Source organism: Capra hircus, chromosome 4, assembly GCF_001704415.2.
Source record: "Capra hircus breed San Clemente chromosome 4, ASM170441v1, whole genome shotgun sequence".
NCBI lineage: Eukaryota > Metazoa > Chordata > Mammalia > Artiodactyla > Bovidae > Capra > Capra hircus.
This window is the reverse complement of record NC_030811.1, coordinates 79,695,357-79,713,529: the sequence shown is the minus strand read 5'-3', so window position 1 is coordinate 79,713,529 and position 18,173 is coordinate 79,695,357. Positions and strand designations below refer to the sequence as shown.

The window sequence follows — 18,173 nt, the reverse complement described above, 5'->3', positions numbered from 1 at the left end:
AACAATGTGTATAGATCTAAGAACTATGTGTATTTTTTTTAATGAAAAGGTTTTCCAGTTAGCTGACAGATACTGAGTGTCTCAATCATTTTGAGTTATAATCCAAGCATAGCAAAACTATAAATCTGGGTGATTCATATGAATATTCTGATAGTGATATCATAATGATTATGAAGAATCTGAAGACTCGTTTACCTAAAGATAAGACACATGTTTGTTCGTTAGTAATTATAACTTTAAATCTTGCAATAAAGATTGCCTATTAGTGATAAACACTATTTGAATTGTCCATTTCAGATTTTTAGTGTACAGATTTTCATAACTTTCTACATTATTGTACACTATTCTTTAAGGAAGATGAGCAGGTTTGAAAGAGGGCCAGAAGTAACCACTTAATTTGAAAGTATAATGAATTTTCTCTTTCGCTGCCATAGAACTGTGTGGTTTTACCCTTTGCCAGGTGACAGCATCTCCTTAGTCAAAGCAGAGTCTTAGAAAATGAGGGAATGGGCTGTTGGGTACTTCAGCAGAGCATTGCTCTTATATCCTATGTCCAAACCAGAGCACTAGCTGCGCTCTACATTCCAAAAAGTTTGAGCAAATAAACTGACAAGCATCTACCACTACAAGATGGGAATTGGAATTAGTTCAGAGAGCAAGGAGTCAGCCAAAAGATCAAAAGAATTGGAGAAAAAGCTTCAGGAAGATGCTGAGCGAGATGCAAGAACTGTAAAGTTGCTGTTGTTAGGTAATATCCTTTTTTCCTTTTGCCTTTAAAACCCTGCTATTTTTCCAACTGTGATGTATTTACTTTTCTCAAACTTTAATTTCACGGGTATTACCATACGGGAGATTTATTACGAAAATGTGTTTCGAAATTGATTTTGTGTGTACTCTGTAAATATTTACTTTTTTGCTTAGGATTTTATTGCATGTCTTTTATTAAGCAGAGAGACAAATATTTATTAGATGACTCAATTTCTCTATGTCAGTAGTCTTTTATTATTAAAAAAACTCATGGACATTTATTATTTTATTATACTCTAGTTATTTTATGAATATCAACTTTTTAATATGGAAGAAATCCTTTAATTACACGTTACAAAGATTTATGTCATTTTGTTTGGAAATATTTTGTTCGGTATCAACACTAATATGTTATTTAATTACTTATACTGTTAAAACCAACTAGTCAAGTTATTTAGAGAGTAATGATAAAGTACTTTAAAGATACTAATAATATTATTCAGGTTTCTGAATACTGTCTGTATAATTGAAAAATACTCCATTTAAATCCTTTTAGGATATTTAAATATTTATTTAGGTCAGGAATTATGTCTCTTCTATTTTTTATTCCCTCAAAATTCAGTACACTATTTAACCACAGCTATGAATTTAATAAATGTTCAATGAACTGAAAGAATGAATATAATTTATATATCATGCATTTTCTAAACATGTCACAGTCCCTAGAAAATAAATATGATTTTGAAATAAAATAAAGACATATGAAAGAATATAAAACAAGAACTTCAATTTAATCATAGTTATATGTTCCTCCTGCTCTTCATTATACACAAAAGCACTCCATTTTATTTCAGAATTGTGAATCTTTCACACAACAAAATACTCTTATTTGTGTCTATGTGTTCTTTTACCATGTCTGATTTGCTCCCAGTGGCAAGAGTATCTCAGAAACCAACTATAAGATTCCCACTATTTGCTCTTCCAAGGAAAGGAAACGTTTTCTCTCTTTATGCCCAATTCCTGAGGCCTCACACCCAGAGCATTTACAAGTAACTACCAAGAGAGGCTGGTAAGTTAGAAAGATGTAGGGGTCAGCTCTTATGAAACCACCAAATGCAACTTCCCTAACGCTCCGGAGCATCTGAGACTTCGTCAAGAGTGAGAGTAATGAGTGGACATAGAGAAAACAAATAAAAGATGAGAGGGAACACCAAACTTTCCGGCAAGTATGTTCTGTGTCCCTGTTGTACTGAGAACCATGGCACAGGACTAGTAACACAATACACAGAGAATCCCTATGTTTGAATAAAATTTCAAAAGAAGAGATATTTTCAATATACGAATTACTTTTAGATTAAAGTGATGGGCTACATAAAGAGGAAAGAGTAACGTTATAGAAGATATATAAAGTACTTTAGTGGTATTATTACATCTTTTAATATCCTAAGACAATCACAATTGCATAAATTCATCTCCAGTGTTACCCATACATCTGGATTCATTTGGTTCCAACAATATGTCACTGAACTTCTCTATCACATCTTATTTACACAGATGAATCAAATTCTCTGTAGCTTTCCCTATTCAGTGATATTTCAAACCCTTGACTAAGTTTTCCCTTCTGGACTCTATATAAGTTCTACGTGGTAATTAAGTCACTAAGTCATGTCCGACTCTTGTGACCCCATGGACTGTAGCCCACCAAGTTCCCCTGTCCATCAGATTTTCTAGGCAATAATACTGGAGTGGAATCTTGCTGAAACAAGTATTGAACCTGGGTCTCCTGTACTGCAGGCAGATTCTTTACCAGCTGAGCCACCAAGAAAGTCATATGGGTTCTATATCTAATGATGAAGTTGTCAAAGTTCAAAACAATAAAATCTTGTAATAACTCTGCTTCAATTCTCATGTTTTGAACTGAAAGCAAATTATCTAACCTATTATCTTTATATTCAATTTGGCCTCATTAATATATAAAAGCATTCAGTAGAACCAAAGTAAACCTTCCCACCCTCAAATCCCCTCACTAATGAAATCTAATTTCTCCCATCATTGAAACAATGACAATACTGGCGCTCTACTCCTTTTATTCTAAAACCATTTATTCTTGATTTTTCTATGTCCTATCTTGTAAACATCACAGTATCATTTTTAATGTATATGTATATATACATTAATTTTATGTAATTATCAAGTAATACAATGTACATATACATATGTATATCCTTTTATGTATATCAAGAGGAAAGAGGACATAAGACTCATGCTATATCAAAATTCTTACTTGTATTCTGTTTAAATAGGTCTTTTTATTTTTAAAAGCATTTCTATATATGCATGGGAAAGGACGCAAAAACCTGGAGGTGTTCCTCAGTCACTGGCTGGAGTATAAATTCATCAAGTATAGAAGCTCTATTTTATGTTTCTATTACACCAGAAGAGTCAATGCTTGTCTATGGATGTGATCACTTTTACAGGTCCCCTGGAATAATTATGTTACAATTAAAACTTGCAAAGCATAATTAGAAAAAAAAACACCTTATTTCAGATAATCAGTGATACAAATCTTGTGAACATGCAGAAGCGATTCCTGAGTAATGTTTCCAAATTTTTTTAATTAAAATCATTCTTTGTTATATTAATATATTTTGTTTAAAAATATTTTACAATATTTTATTTTTATAAAGATATCAATCTTTGGGGTGTACAAATATTTTTACTATTTGTACAAATATTATACAAATGTTTAAAATTGTTTTTCAGTAAAGTGGAAAGAAACAGTCTACTTGGAGAGTCAAATTGTCTCCAAAGCAACTATTTGCACCATAGCAATCTGAAACCTTCATAGGAAAAGTCAAATATTTACAGTTATATTTTTTATAACTAATGGCATCTGGCAACATCAAATAGCTCTCTACAGTGTCCCTTTTCTCTAATGGGCAAAAAGCACTTAGACAAACATTTTGCATTTATTTGTTTTAGATTAATATATATCTAATAATCAGGACACATTAACAGACTCATAAGTCCCTCACATGAAAGATGTAAACCATTCATTAAGGCATTCCATATTTAGCCAACTTATGGTATTTGTTAATGAGATTAAATACCCTGTCTTGCTGAGAATAACTCTCATTAACTGTAATGTAACAGAACATCTCATGTTATATCACAGAGCGTTTTTATATTCATTTGCTATATTCAAACCTTAATTATTGATTTAGGAGCAATACTGTACTTTTAAAAATATTCAGATAAGCAACATGAGTTAACACAATTTATTTATCCTTCCATTAATTAAAAAGGAAAGAGGGTAGTGAAACATTTGATGGTATAAAGTCTCTGTGATAAATTTTACATAAAATATACTTCCAGTTAAGATTTATACTCAAATTCAGAATCCATCTCCTTATTTAACTTTCCTACAAATATTTCAGTGTAGAATTTGCCTCTAAGGAAGTGGGATTCAAGCTGAAACTGAAGGTAAAACTCATCAAGATATAAAAATATTGATTTTGTGTATTAGACTCTGATCCTAATAAACTAGAGTCAGTTCAGTCACTTAGTCATGTCTGACTGTTTGCGACCCCATGGACTACAGCACACCAGGCTTCCCTGACCATTACTGAATTGTGGAGCTTATTCAAACTCATGTCCATCAAGTCAGAGATGCCATCCAACAACCTCATCCTCTGTTGTCCCCTTCTCCTCCTGCCTTCAATCTTTCCCAGCATCAGGGTCTTTTCCAATAAGTCATTTCTTCACATCAGGTGGCCAAAGTATTGGAGTTTCAGCTTCAGCATCAGTCCTTCCAATGAATATTCAGGACTGATTTCCTTTAGGATGGACTGGTTGGATCTCCTGGCAATCCAAGGGACTCTCAAGAGTCTTCTCCAACACCACAGTTCAAAAAATCAATTCTTCAGCACTCAGATTTTTTTACAGTCAACTCTCACATCCATACATGACTACTGGAAAAACCACAGCCTTGACTAGACAGACCTTTGTTTGCAAAGTAATATCTCTGCTTTTAAGTATGCTATCTAGGTTGGTCATAGCTTTTCTTCCAAGGAATAAGCGTCTTTTAATTTCGTGGCTGCACTCACCATCTGCAGTGATTTTGGAGCTCAAGAAAAGAAAGTCTATCACTGTGCCCATTGTTCCCCCCTCTATTTGCCATGAAGTGATGGGACCAGATGCCATGGTCTTATTTTTTTGAATGTTGAGTTCTAAGCCAGATTTTTCACTCTCTTCTTTCACTTTAATTAAGAGGTTCTTTAGTTCTTTGCTTTCTGCCATAAAGGTGGTGTCATCTTGCATATCTGATGTTATTGATATTTTTCCCAGAAATCTTGATTCCAGCTTGTGCTTCATCCAGCCTGGCATTTTGCATGACATACTCTGCACATAGTTAAACATGGTGACAATATACAGCCTTGATGTACTCATTTTCCTATTTGGATCCAGTCTGTTGTTCCATGTCCAGTTCTTACTGTTGCTTTCTGACCTGCATACAGATTTCTTAGGAGGCAGGTCAGATGCTCTGGTATTTCCATTTCTCTAAGAATTGTCCACAGTTTGATGTGATCCACTCAGTCAAAGACTTTGGCATAGACAATAGAGCAGAAGTAGATGTTTTTCTGGAACTCTCTTGCTTTTTTGATGATGTTGGCACTTGATCTCTGGTTCCTCTACCTTTTCTACATCCAGCTTGAACATCTGGAATATTTCACAGTTCACATACTATAGAAGCCTGGTATGGGGAATTTTGAGCCTTGCTTTGCTAAGTGTGTGAGGAGAGTGCAATTGTGCAGTAGTTTGAACATTCTTTGACATTGCCTTTCTTTGGGATTGGAATGAAAACTGACCTTTTCCAGTCCTGTGGCCACTGCTGAGTTTTCCCAATTTGCTGACATATTGAGTGCGGCACTTTCACAGCATCATCTTTTAGGATTTGAAATATTTAAACTGGAATTCCATCACCTCAACTAGCTTTCCTCATAGTGATGCTTCTTAAGGCTCAATTGATTTTGCATTCTGGGATGTCAGGCTGTAGGTGAGTGATCACACCGTGATGGTCATCTGGGTCATGAAGATCTTTTTTGTATAGTTCTTCTGTGTGTTCTTGCCAACGCTTCTTAATATCTTCTGCTTCTGTTAGGTCCACACTATTTCTGTCCCTTATTGTGCCCATCTTTGCATAAAATGTTCCCTTGGTATAGAGATTTTCTTGAGGAGATCTCTAATCTTTCCCATTCTGTTGTTTTCCTCTATTTCTTTGCACTGATCACTGAGGAAGGCTTTCTTATCTCTCCTTGCTATTCTTTGGAACTCTGCATTCAAATGGGTATATCTTTCCTTTTCTCCTTTGCCTTTAGCTTCTCTTCTTTTCACAGCTATTTGAAAGAGCTCCTCAGACAACCATTTTGCCTTTTTGCATTCTTTTTCTTGGGAATGGTCTTGATCACTGCCTCCTGTACAATGTCACTAACCTTTGTCAGTAGTTCTTTATGCACTGCGCCTATCAGATCTAATCTTTTGAATATATTTGTCATTTCCTCAGTATAATCATAAGGGATTTGATTTAGGTCACACCTGAATGGTCTAGTGGTTTTCCCTTTCTTTCTTCAAGTTAAGTCTGAATTTGGCAATAAGGAGTTCATGATCTGAGCCACAGTCAGCTCCTGGTCTTGTGTTTGCTGACTGTATAGAGCTTCTCCATCTTTGGCTGCAAAGAATATAATCTGTGAGCCATTCCATGTAGTACCATCCAAGACAGATGGGTCATGGTGGAGAGTTCTAACAAAACGTATTACACTGAAGAAGGAAATTGCAAACCACTTCAGGATTCTTGCCTTAAAAACCCCGTGAACAACAACAACAAAACCCCATGAACAGTATAAAAAGGCAAAATTATATGACATTGAAAGATGAACTCCCCAGGTTAGTAGGTGCCCAATATGCTACTAGAGAACAGTGGAGAGATAACTCCAGAAAGAATGAAGAGATGGAGCCAAAGCAAAAACACCCAGTTGTGGATGTGACTGGTGATGGAAATAAAGTCCGATGGTGTAAAGAGCCAAGTTGCATAGGAACCTGGACTGTTAGGTTCATGAATCAAGGTAAATTGGAAGTGGTCAAACAGGAGACAGCAAGAGTGAACATCAGCATTTTAGGTATCAGTGAACTAAAATGGACTGGAATGGGTGAATTTAACACAGATGACCATTATATCTACTACTGTGGGCAAGAACCCCTTAGGAGAAATGGAGTAGCCCTCATAGTCAACAAAAAGTCCATAGTCAACAAAAAGTCCAAAGTTCAGTACTTGGATGCAATCTCAAAAACAACAGAATGATCTCTGTTAGTTTCCAAGGCAAACCATTCAATATCACAGTAATCCAAGTCTTTGCCCCAACCAGTAATGCTGAAGAAGCTGAAGTTGTACGATTTTATGAAGCCCCACAAGACTTTCTAGAACTAACACCCCAAAGAGATGTTCTTGTCTTTATAGGGGACTGGAATGCAGAAGTAGAAAGTCAAGAGATACCTGGAGTAACAGGCTAATTTGGCCTTGGAATTCAAAATGAAGCAGGGAAAGGTTAACAGAGTTTTGCCAAAAGAACACACTGGTCATAGCAAACACACTCTTCCGACAACAAAAGAGAAGACTCTACACATGGACATCACCAGATGGTCAATAAACTAGAACTCAAAGGTTTAATTCCTGCCTCAATATTTTATATTCAAATATAATTTGCTACTTAAAGTTGTTTTTAAGATATCTAGAAATTTCACTTCCTGACCAGCATATGATTCTTTACCATTTCATACTTGTTCACACCTACTGAATTCTATCTTTGATTTCACATTGCTTCCTTTCAAAGTTGACCATTTCACCTGTGTCCCTCCTAAAAGTCTAAAATATTCTTTACCCTAATCCTCTGTCTTAATTGACATTCACAACCTCAAACCTGGATTACTCCTCAAAGTTCCCACTTATTATTGTTCTAATAACACTACTCCCAACTGATTTCTTCCAAAGTAACATTATTTAGTATCTTTTCAGCCTTTAGTGCTGATCCTGGTCCCAGGTAAACACCTAATTTCCTCCGTTCCCAGGTACTGTAGAATAAAATGATGTATCATTCTCAGTTTCCGATTGACAATTTCCTGTTTTTAACTTTCAGTTCAGTTCAGTCACTTAGTCGTGTCTGACTCTTTGCGACCCCATGGACTGCAGCACACCAGGCCTCCCTGTCCATAAACAACTCCTGGAGTTTACTCAAACTTATGTCTATTGAGTTGGTGATGCCATCCAACCACCTCATCCTCTGTTGTCCCCTTCTCCTCCTGCTTTCAATCTTTGCCAGCATCAGGGTCTTTTCAAATGAGTCGGGTTTCTCATCAGGTGGCCAAACTATTGGAGTTTCAGCTTCAGCATCAGTCCTTCCAATGAATATTCAGGACTGATTTCCTTTAGGATGGACTGGATGGATCTCCTTGCAGTCCAAGTGACTCTCCAACACCACAGTTCAAAAGCATAAATTCTTCAGGGCTCAGTTTTCTTTATAGTCCAAATTTTTCACCCATACATGATTACTGGAAAAACCATAGCTTTGACTAGATGGACCATTGTTGGCAAAGTAATGTCTCTGCTTTTTAATATGCTGTCTAGGTTGGTCTTAACTTTTCTTCCAAGGAGCAAGTGTCTTTTAACTTCATGGCTGAACTCACCATCTGCAGTGACTTTGGAGCCCCCCAAAATAAAGTCTGTCACTGTTTCCACTGTTTCCCCATCTATTTGCCATGAAGTGATGGGACCAGACACCATGATCTTATTTTTTTGCATGTTGAACTTTAAGCCAACTTTTTCACTCTCCTCTTTCACTTTCATCAAGAGGCTCTTTAGTTCTTCACTTTCTGCCATAAGGGTGGTGTCATCTGCATATCTGATGTTATTGATATTTCTCCCAGCAATCTTGATTCCAGCTTGTGCTTCATCCTGCCTGGCAGTTTGCATGATGTACTCTGCATATAAGTTAAATAAGCAGGGTGACAATATACAGCCTTGATGTACTCCTTTCCCGATTTGGAACCAGTCTGTTGTTCCAGGTCCAGTTCTGACTGTTGCTTCTTGACCTGCCTACAGAGTCTCAGGAGGCAGGTCAGGTGCTCTGGTATTTTCATCTCTTGAAGTAATTTCCACAGTTGTGATACACACAGTCAAAGGCTTTGGCATAGTCAATAGAGCAGAAGTAGATGATTTTCTAGAACTCATTTGCTTTTTCAATGATCCAACGGATGTTGGCAATTTGATCTCTGGTTCCTCTGCCTTTTCTAAATCCAGCTTAAACATCTGGAATTTCATGGTTCACAAACTGTTGAAGCCTGGCTTAGAGAATTTTGAGCCTTCTTTGCTAGCCTGTGAGATGAGTGCAATTGTTCGTTAACTTGAGCATTTTTTGGCATTACCTTTCTTTGGGATTGGAATGAAAACTGACCTCTTCCAGTCCTGTGGGCACTGCTGAGTTTTCCAAATTAGCTGGCATATTGAGTAACAGCATCATCTTTTACGACTTGAAAGAGCTCAACTGGAATTCCATCACCTCCACTAGCTTCGTTCATAATGCTGCTTCCTAAAGCCCGCTTGACCTCGGATGTCTGGCTCTAGGTGAGTGATCACACCACACTGTGTTCTTGCCACCTCTTTTTAATACCTTCTGCTTCTGTTTGGTCCATATCATTTCTGTCCTTTATTGTGCCCATATTCATATGAAATGTTCCCTTGTTGTTTCTCATTTTCTTGAAGAAATCTCTAGTGTTTCTCATTCTATTGTTTTCCTGTATTTCTTTGCACGGACCACTGAGGAAGGCTGGCTTATCTTTCCTTGCAATTCTTTGGAACTCTGCATTCAAATGGGAGTTTTTAACCTTAGCCAGGCTAATAATTATTTTACTTATTTGTAGTTTATTACTGAAATATTCCAAAAGGCAGATATTTGTACATTTCCAACATCACTTTCAACTACAATCGTCTCTCCTTCCACCTCACCCTAGATGACCACTGCTCGTAAGACAGTCATCAAACATCATCTCCAAAGCTTTCTCCAAAGCATCTCTTCACTAAGCTTTCCTTCATTCTCTTCCATTTTAACTAGTTTTAAGGAATTTGTGGTATTCCATTCTCATTTAAGGCTAACTTCAGCCTTTGTACTATAAACTGTATCCCCTTCTATATTTTAAGAATTTTCCTTTATGAATTATCCCGTTTGTCACTTTCAAACTTCTCTGCTAGCTCCTTCCTCTTGGCAGATAATGATATTTCTTCCCAGTCACCTAGAGATTTTTCTTTGATTCCATAAATAAAGCTCATTTGATTCACCTTATATGGTTATCTTTTAAAATGTTTTTTTTTTTTAATTTTAAAATTTTTAATTCTTACATGCGTTCCCAAACATGAACCCCCCTCCCACCTCCCTCCCCACAACATCTCTCTGGGTCATACTAAAATACTTCTCAAACTAGTCTATGGTCACTTCTTCTATTGCTACACTGCTTCCATTCTCTTCAGTTAATTGAGATCTAACTTGTATATTCATTCTCCTCTTTACCATAAATGATCTCTCACAGATCCCTGATAATCTGCAATTCACAAAGCTGAGACCTCAATAACTGAATTTTTCTTAACTCCTGTTACACTGCAATACTTTCTAATTTTTTATATCCCGCTACTCCTCACTTCATTCAAGCTTGCTTCTTTTTCCTCCATTTATAAGTAGTTTCACTCACCAAAATTTGTCCTTGAGCCTTTGTGTTTTTCAGTCTGTACTGTATCAGAGACCTCATATCAGGACGTAGCTATCACTTCTAGAAGAATGACTCTAACATCCTTTCTTTTGCCCAATTTCTGGATCCGTAATTGTGTCAACTAAAAATTAGCAGTTGCCATGGTTACTTGCCATCTACCTCTGCAAGGATTAAATCATGTACTGCTACAGCTGCTGATCTTCAACACCCCCTTAAAGAAGTTCAGGGTAGAAAACAGAAACGAGGCACTCTGTCCTTTAGGAAAAACTGGCAGAACAGGTCTTCAGATAGATGGTTTTGGGAGCCAATTTTATAAGCTCAATTCTCGTATTTCCTTGTATCTAGAAAAGCACTCAGAGCACTAACATCTACTCCTTATGACTAGGTGTAACCTTCGTGACACTAGAAGAAACTTTTTACAAAACATGTGTGCTCGATTGCCTGTACTCCCCCTTCTCCAAAATTACATATATAATGACTCTCCCCCTACCTCTTTGGAGCAGTTTCTCAACGCTATTAGAAATGTTATCTTCTGGGCTATAGTCTTCATTTTGCCCCCAAATAAAACTTAACTCAAACTCTCACATTTTACGTTTTTTTTTTAAGTCAACAATTGTTATTTATCAATAACTTTGGGGCACCTAGCAATCATTCTCCAAGTTTATCCTGCTGTCCATTCATCCTCAAACTTCATCTTTTTAATGAGGCCATTCATTATATTCTTTTCCATTATATTCACTCTAGTATTTCAATCTTCTTTAATTCCTTTCTTTGTAATCATTCTCTATTCATTGTCGAAAGATTGATCTTTGTTACAAAGCTTGGTTCTAGCCTTATCTCTGATAGAATGGGTCTCATGTTTCTCTTTTATTCCACTACTCTGTTACGGTTTTCAATCTACAAGGAAATGCTATGAAATAGTATTTTCATTAAATAGAGAAGAAAATGAGAATTTACTGAGGTAATTCAATTTTTAAGATCACACATTAGTTCACAGGAGAACAAAGGCTTTAATTTTTTTCTCTGTCATTTTTAAATTAGTATCCACATTCTAAGTTCTATAATAACAGTGGATATGTCTTCTTTTGTCCTTCACTGATATCCTGGCACAGAAAAGCATGCATGCATAATGCATGGAAGAATAACAGAGTTGGGAACATAAAACATTTCTGTAGGTTGCTTATGGTGACCAAAGCATAGATATGCATTTGGCATTTGCAAAGAACTGGGAAAAAATATGTATGTCATATAATAAGGCATTTTTTTAAGTCAATGAAGCTTTTGATAGATTTTTAGAAATGTAAATGAGAATAATAATGCTTGGATTTTTTTGTCGAAGACTATCCAAGCTATGCTATAAGATAAAGACTTTATGCAGGTGCTTGAGGTAGGTAGGCCAATTAGGAAATTGTCACTACTCTGCAAACACTTGATGAGATTGTAAATTAAGGCAGAAATTACAAGTTTGAAAGTGAGATTTGAGGGATCTTATGAGACAAAATAATAAAGCCTAGTGACTTGACTGCCTGTGGCTGTTAAGTCAGAGGAATGATTAAAGGCAGAATAAGGAATAGTGATCATTTTATTCATCAGTATGTGAAATACAGAACAAAGTTTAGGTTGGGGACAAAACAAAAAGAGTAGTCATTTGAGATATTCAAATTTGTGTCATTTGGAGAACAACCAAGTGGAGATATCTATTAAACAGATGAACATATGGGTCCAGAAATCAGGACAGGTAACTCAAGTGAGAGCTGTTAATTTGATGTATTCAATTCCTGTTCTCTTTTTCCCAGATATACAGTATATAAAGGCCAACTGTATAATTAACCAAGGTCTTAGTTTGAAGAATTCATACAAAATGTATAACTGTTCCCCAATTAAGGAACACTTAGATAAATTCTATCAGTCCATCCTTCTATCATCTACATTTCTATCTAAAGCAAATGTGTGGGAAATATCACATAATTATATATTTCATTGCCCCCCCCTTTTTAGCCTAAGAAGTACATTAAAAAGATGAGAAAAGAAAGAAAGAAAGTGAAGTCACTCAGCCGTGTCCGACTCTTTGCAACCTCATGGACTGTAGCCTACCAGGTTCCTCTGTCCATGGGATTTTCCAGGCAAGAATACTGGAATGGGTTGCCATTTCCTTCTCCAGGAGATCTTCCCTACCCAGGGATTGAACCCCAGGTTCCCGCATTGTAGGCAGACGCTTTACTGTCTGAGCCACCAGAAGGACACCATCTGAGCCACCAAAAGGATTTTGAAGTTAAAATACTTCAAAATCCTAGAAGGCATATATATATGATGTTTTAAATATTATCAACTATTTTAAAACAAGTATAAAACTGGAAGTATTTAAATACATTTTCATTAGGAAGGAAAGAGTACATAGCCACATCATTCTCACAAATGAAATATGCTTGTTTGGCTGATGACTTTTTATGGTTTCAGAATGCTCATCATTACTACATCATAGAAATAGGTACTTGATGTAACACTAGTAATTGAAATATATCTGACACCATATGACTACTAACGTAATTCACTACAAAAAACCCCACAAAATTACTTATATTTATGCCAAGATATTTACACCACACTGGATCTAATCACCATACAAATACAGAATATTGGACATTATATAATAAACTGTCCTAGACTTTAAAAAATGACAGTTATGAAAACAAAATAACAACAGCCGTATAACATGGGAAACAGTATAAATTAAGAATTTAAATGGCATAATATACAAAGGAAATGTGTAAGACTTGATTGGATCCTGGATCCAAGAAATATAAAAGGCCTGAAAAACAATTTGGAAAAATCAAATAAATATGAATATGGAGTATATTTTATATAACATTTTGGATTTGTATAGATATTCTTAAGCATGAAAATAGTGTTGTGATTTTCTGGGACAATGACCTATTCATAGAAGATGCATTGTGAAATATTTACAGGTGAAGTGTGTGATTGCTTTCAAGAGGTTCAGCAAAACAAAGCATAAATATAATGACAGATACACATGTATACATGTATATATGTGTGTGTATGAATTTATATATATGAAAAAATACAAAGGACAAAGTGCTAATAATTGGTAAGGTGAAGGAATAAAATATAGGTATCTAATGTATTATTTTCTCAAAATTCCATAGTTTATAAGATTATTAAAATTAAATGTTTGGGGAAAATAAGTGTACCTTGGGATATTATTTTTCTGATAAAAGAAAATAGATGAATATATCTGCAAATTCATCCGTATTATTTTGCAAATGGATTCTTTCAAATACTTCATGAGCAGATCACTTTAAAATCATAAAAACTTTTAAAGGAAATCCTTCTCAAAAGATTATTTGATAAACTTAACAATAGAATTTGACAAAAACAGGCCAACTCCTTCATGAATGCAGATCCAAACACCAAACCAAAATATCACCAAACAGAGTCCAACAATGTAAAAATGTATATTAAAAGAAAAAAGCCAGAGGTAAGAGAGAACGTAAGAATGACCTGTTGAAATACTATTGGAACATTAATATTATTCACATTATCAGAGGAGAAAGAACATCATGATTATGGCAGGAGATGTGCACACATGTGCATGAACACACACATACATGCTAAACAAACTTCTTTTATACATTCTTGATAAAAACTTTTATCACACTACAAATAGAAGGCAATTCCTGTAACAAAATAAAGAGTATGTACAAAATCCTGTAGTAATGGTCATACTTAATGGGGAATATTTAGCATCATTAACTACAGGTATTGAACAAGGACTTATGGTGATGAATGGACTGACAGTTTCCTCTCTTTGACCTTCTCCTCTTCAATGTTCTCATTAGGGATTTGAGTGAAAGTGGATAAGGCAAAATTTCCCACTTGAGTAAAATTCAGAATTTGGAAGGATACAGTTTAAGGTAAAGTCAGTATCCCAAGTGATCTAAACTAGCAGAAATGCTTGGCCCAAATGAACAGAATTTAGCAGATATCTTTAATTGAAGTTCAAAATCAGCTGTACACATGTAGTATACCCATATAGTATGTGGGAAAATCAGTTTGCTAAGTGATGATGCAAAAGAGTAGAAACAAATTAACTGCTAAAAGTTCAATATAGGTTAAAAAAAAATACAGCTACCAAAAAAGAAAAAAAATAGAAGAAGAAAAGAGGTAAACTAATAATAGTATCTATTTTAAAAAGTGTTCTGTTTAGAAATAAGTACTAGGATTGAGGCAGACCTATTTTGTACCCCATCTTACTAAACCAGAGTATCAGTACCCTTAATAAAATCACCTATATCTATGGCAAAATTTTAAGTCAGACAGTGTTTCAGAAGGACATTGGCTCTCGCATGGAGTGTGATTCAGAGGGTAAGAAATCTAAAAATCATGTTCCAGAAGAAAGGATGAAAGGAGTCGAACATCTTATAATTGAAACATCTCTTGGAAAAGTGGAGAATCCTTCAAATAATACAGAATGTTGAGAACTCATTGTAAGTTAGACTTTGTACCAACTATTTCAATCTACCCAAACCCTAGGAGATAGATATCAGTAAGTCAATTTTATAAAGGAGGAAACTCTCAGAGATTAACTTCCATCAAGACACCCAGATTCAGCAATGAGTACAACCTCACATTTTTTCCAAAACATGAGTTTGCTTATTACATTTCACTACCCACCTTCTAGGCTATATGATGGGTTGTAACATGGAAGAGACAGAGAAGTTTGTTGTTGCTCAATGAGAAAGAGGAATAGTGAGTGAAATAGAATTGCTTCTAAACAAGAAACAAAGCTAAAAATCTTTTATGTTAATAGTCTACCAAAAGATTACAACCATAAACTGTATACCCATATGTCTATGAAAGTTCATATCTTCCATATTAATTTTTAAAAAGTGATTTTAAATTTATGTCTTGACATCATATTGACATTACCAGTTAATAATTTAAAAGAAGGCATCATTATAAGATTAGTATTAGGCTGTATGTTGTCACCCTGCTTATTTAACTTATATGCAGGGTACGTCTTGTGAAATGCTGGGCTGGATGAAGCACAAGCTGGAATCAAGATTGCCAGGAGAAATATCAATAACCTCAGATATACAAATAACACCACCCTTATGGCAGAAAGTGAAGAAGAACTAAAGAGCCTCTTGATGAAAGTGAAAGAGGAGAGTGAAAAAGCTGGCTTAAAGCTCTACATTCAGAAAACTAAGATCATGGCATCTGGTCCCATCACTTCATGGGAAATAGATGGGGAAACAATGCAATGACAGACTTTATTTTTGGGGGGCTCCAAAATCACTGCAGATGGTGACTGCAGCCATGAAATTAAAAGACGCTTACTCCTTGGAAGGAAAGTTATGACCAACCTAGACAACATATTAAAAAGCAGAGATATTATTTTGCCAAGCAAGGTCCATCTAGGCAAAGCTATGGTTTTTCCAATAGTCATGTGTGGATGTGAGAGTTAGACTATAAAGAAAGTTGAGTGCTGAGGAATTGATGCTTTTGAACTGTGGTGTTGGAGAAGACTCTTGAGAGTCCCTGGGACTGCAAGGAGATCCAACCAGTCCATTCTAAAGGAGACCAGCCCTGGGTGTTCATTGTAAGGACTGATGCTGAAGTTGAAACTCCAATACTCTGGCCACCTGATGCAAAAAACTGACTTATTGGAAAAGACCCTTATGCTGAGAAAGATTGAAGGCAGGAGGAGAAGGGGACAACAGAGCATGAGATGGTTGGATGGCATTACCAACTCAATGGACATGAGTTTGAGCAAGTTCTGGGAGTTGTTGATGGACAGGGCGGCCTGGTGTGCTGCAGTCCACAGGGTCGCAAAGAGTTAGACACAACTGAGTGACTAAACTAAACTGAACTGATAGTATTAGTATGGGAGTGAAATGGCACCCCACTCCAGTGTTCTTGCCTGGAGAATCCCAGGGACAGGGGAGCCTGGTGGGCTGCCGTCTATGGGGTCGCACAGAGTCAGACAGGACTGAAGCAACTTAGCAGCAGCAGTAGCAGCAGGAGCTTAATTTCGTTGTTTTAAGTTAGGTCTAGGACTGTAGATGAGTATCATAATTTCTACTAGATTCGGTATTCTCATGTATAGAAAGAAGATGCATGCACAGCTGGTGGGCTTCTAAGGTTTCAGCCTTCTGCACAGTTATGTGTATTTAAGAGTACCTCCCAAAAGCTTCTGCAGGATTATAAATCAGGGTTTGTTTTCATTTTGTCTATTTTAACAAGTTATGGAATGAGTGAGCAGGATTTGAGTGTGTTTAGGTGAAATTTAGTTACTGGTATAGATCTATAATGGCTTCTCTGCTGGCTCAGACAGTAAAGAATCACCTGCAAAGCAGGAGACCTGGGTTCAATCCCTGGGTGGGGAAGATCCCCTGGAGAAGGAAATGGAAACCAACTCCAGCATTCTTTCTGGAGAATTCCATGGACAGGAGCCTGGTGAGTTATGGGGTCCTGGTGACTCACGGGGTCTCAAAGAGTAGGACGCGTCTGTGTCACTAACACTTTCACTTCACACTTCACTTAATTGACATCATGTACCCTTAAAAATTTTTGAATATATTTGCAAAGAAAAATGTGGAATTAAACCTCTAATTTATACTTATTAAGAATAAAACAATTAATGAGTATTAAAGTATGAATTAAGTATAAACTTAAATATTTAATTATTTGAAACATTTTCTACTTCGAAGAAATAAATAGCTTATTAAAATTCCCTCATTACACTTTGACCCAGATAATAATATTAGTCACCATCACAATTAGGAAGGAATAGATTATTTCAGGATGCCCTTGGCTTGCGTAAACACGCTATTTTGCTGTCTATATTTGGCTGTGTAGCTTGATCTAATCTTACAAGAATGGAATGATTATTGTGAACTAAGACCTAGAAACATTGTTGAGAATGGGACTCAATAATTTATTCCTAAAAAAACTTTGCAGCAGGGCAAATAATAAATCAGATTTTAGACAGATGGGCTTTTCTTCAGGAATTTTCATCTTATTCCTATAGTTGCCTATACTGGGCCTTCATATAGAAGCCTGAAATCACCACATAGTGCAGGAAATAGCCGGTAGCTATTTTAAAATCTTTCAAAGGAAGATACTGTTTTCATACAGAATTTCATTAAAGAGTAATGCTGTTTTTTCAAAAGTGATTATTCTGCCTATTTGACACACATTTGAATGATCAGTTTACAACAATCTCTGTACAATAACATACCCATTAGCACCAGAAATAGTTCTGGAAACTTGCCAGATCTTAATGAAATACAGTTGTGATTATTTAAAAATTTTTTATGTGTTCAACAGTGGTTCAAATGTATATCTGTCTATGATACATACACTGGTACAATTCTGGAAAATTCTTTACACAGATTATTCTTCTCAAGATAGATAACTGAAATTATATTAAAATTATCTAAATTATTTTCACTTCATTGTAGAAATTATAGATATTATACCATTATGTAACTGATAGTTAAAAATGAGACATTCTCAACCGCTCAGATTTTCTCAAAAATTTTTTCATTCAGTGCTTCCACTCTAGTTGAAGAAAATGCAACATTAAATATTTC

General features: G+C 35.7%; 1 protein-coding gene across 1 annotated transcript in view; it reads left to right on the top strand.

The window, feature by feature from the left end:
- Window positions 546-18,173, top strand: part of GNAT3 (G protein subunit alpha transducin 3) — a 53,281-nt gene continuing 35,653 nt past the window's right edge. Inside the window, exon 1 of the mRNA XM_005679088.2 lies at window positions 546-748. Coding sequence (XP_005679145.1) covers window positions 631-748 — 118 coding nt within the window. The 5' untranslated portion in view covers window positions 546-630. The remainder of the gene's footprint in view (window positions 749-18,173) is intronic.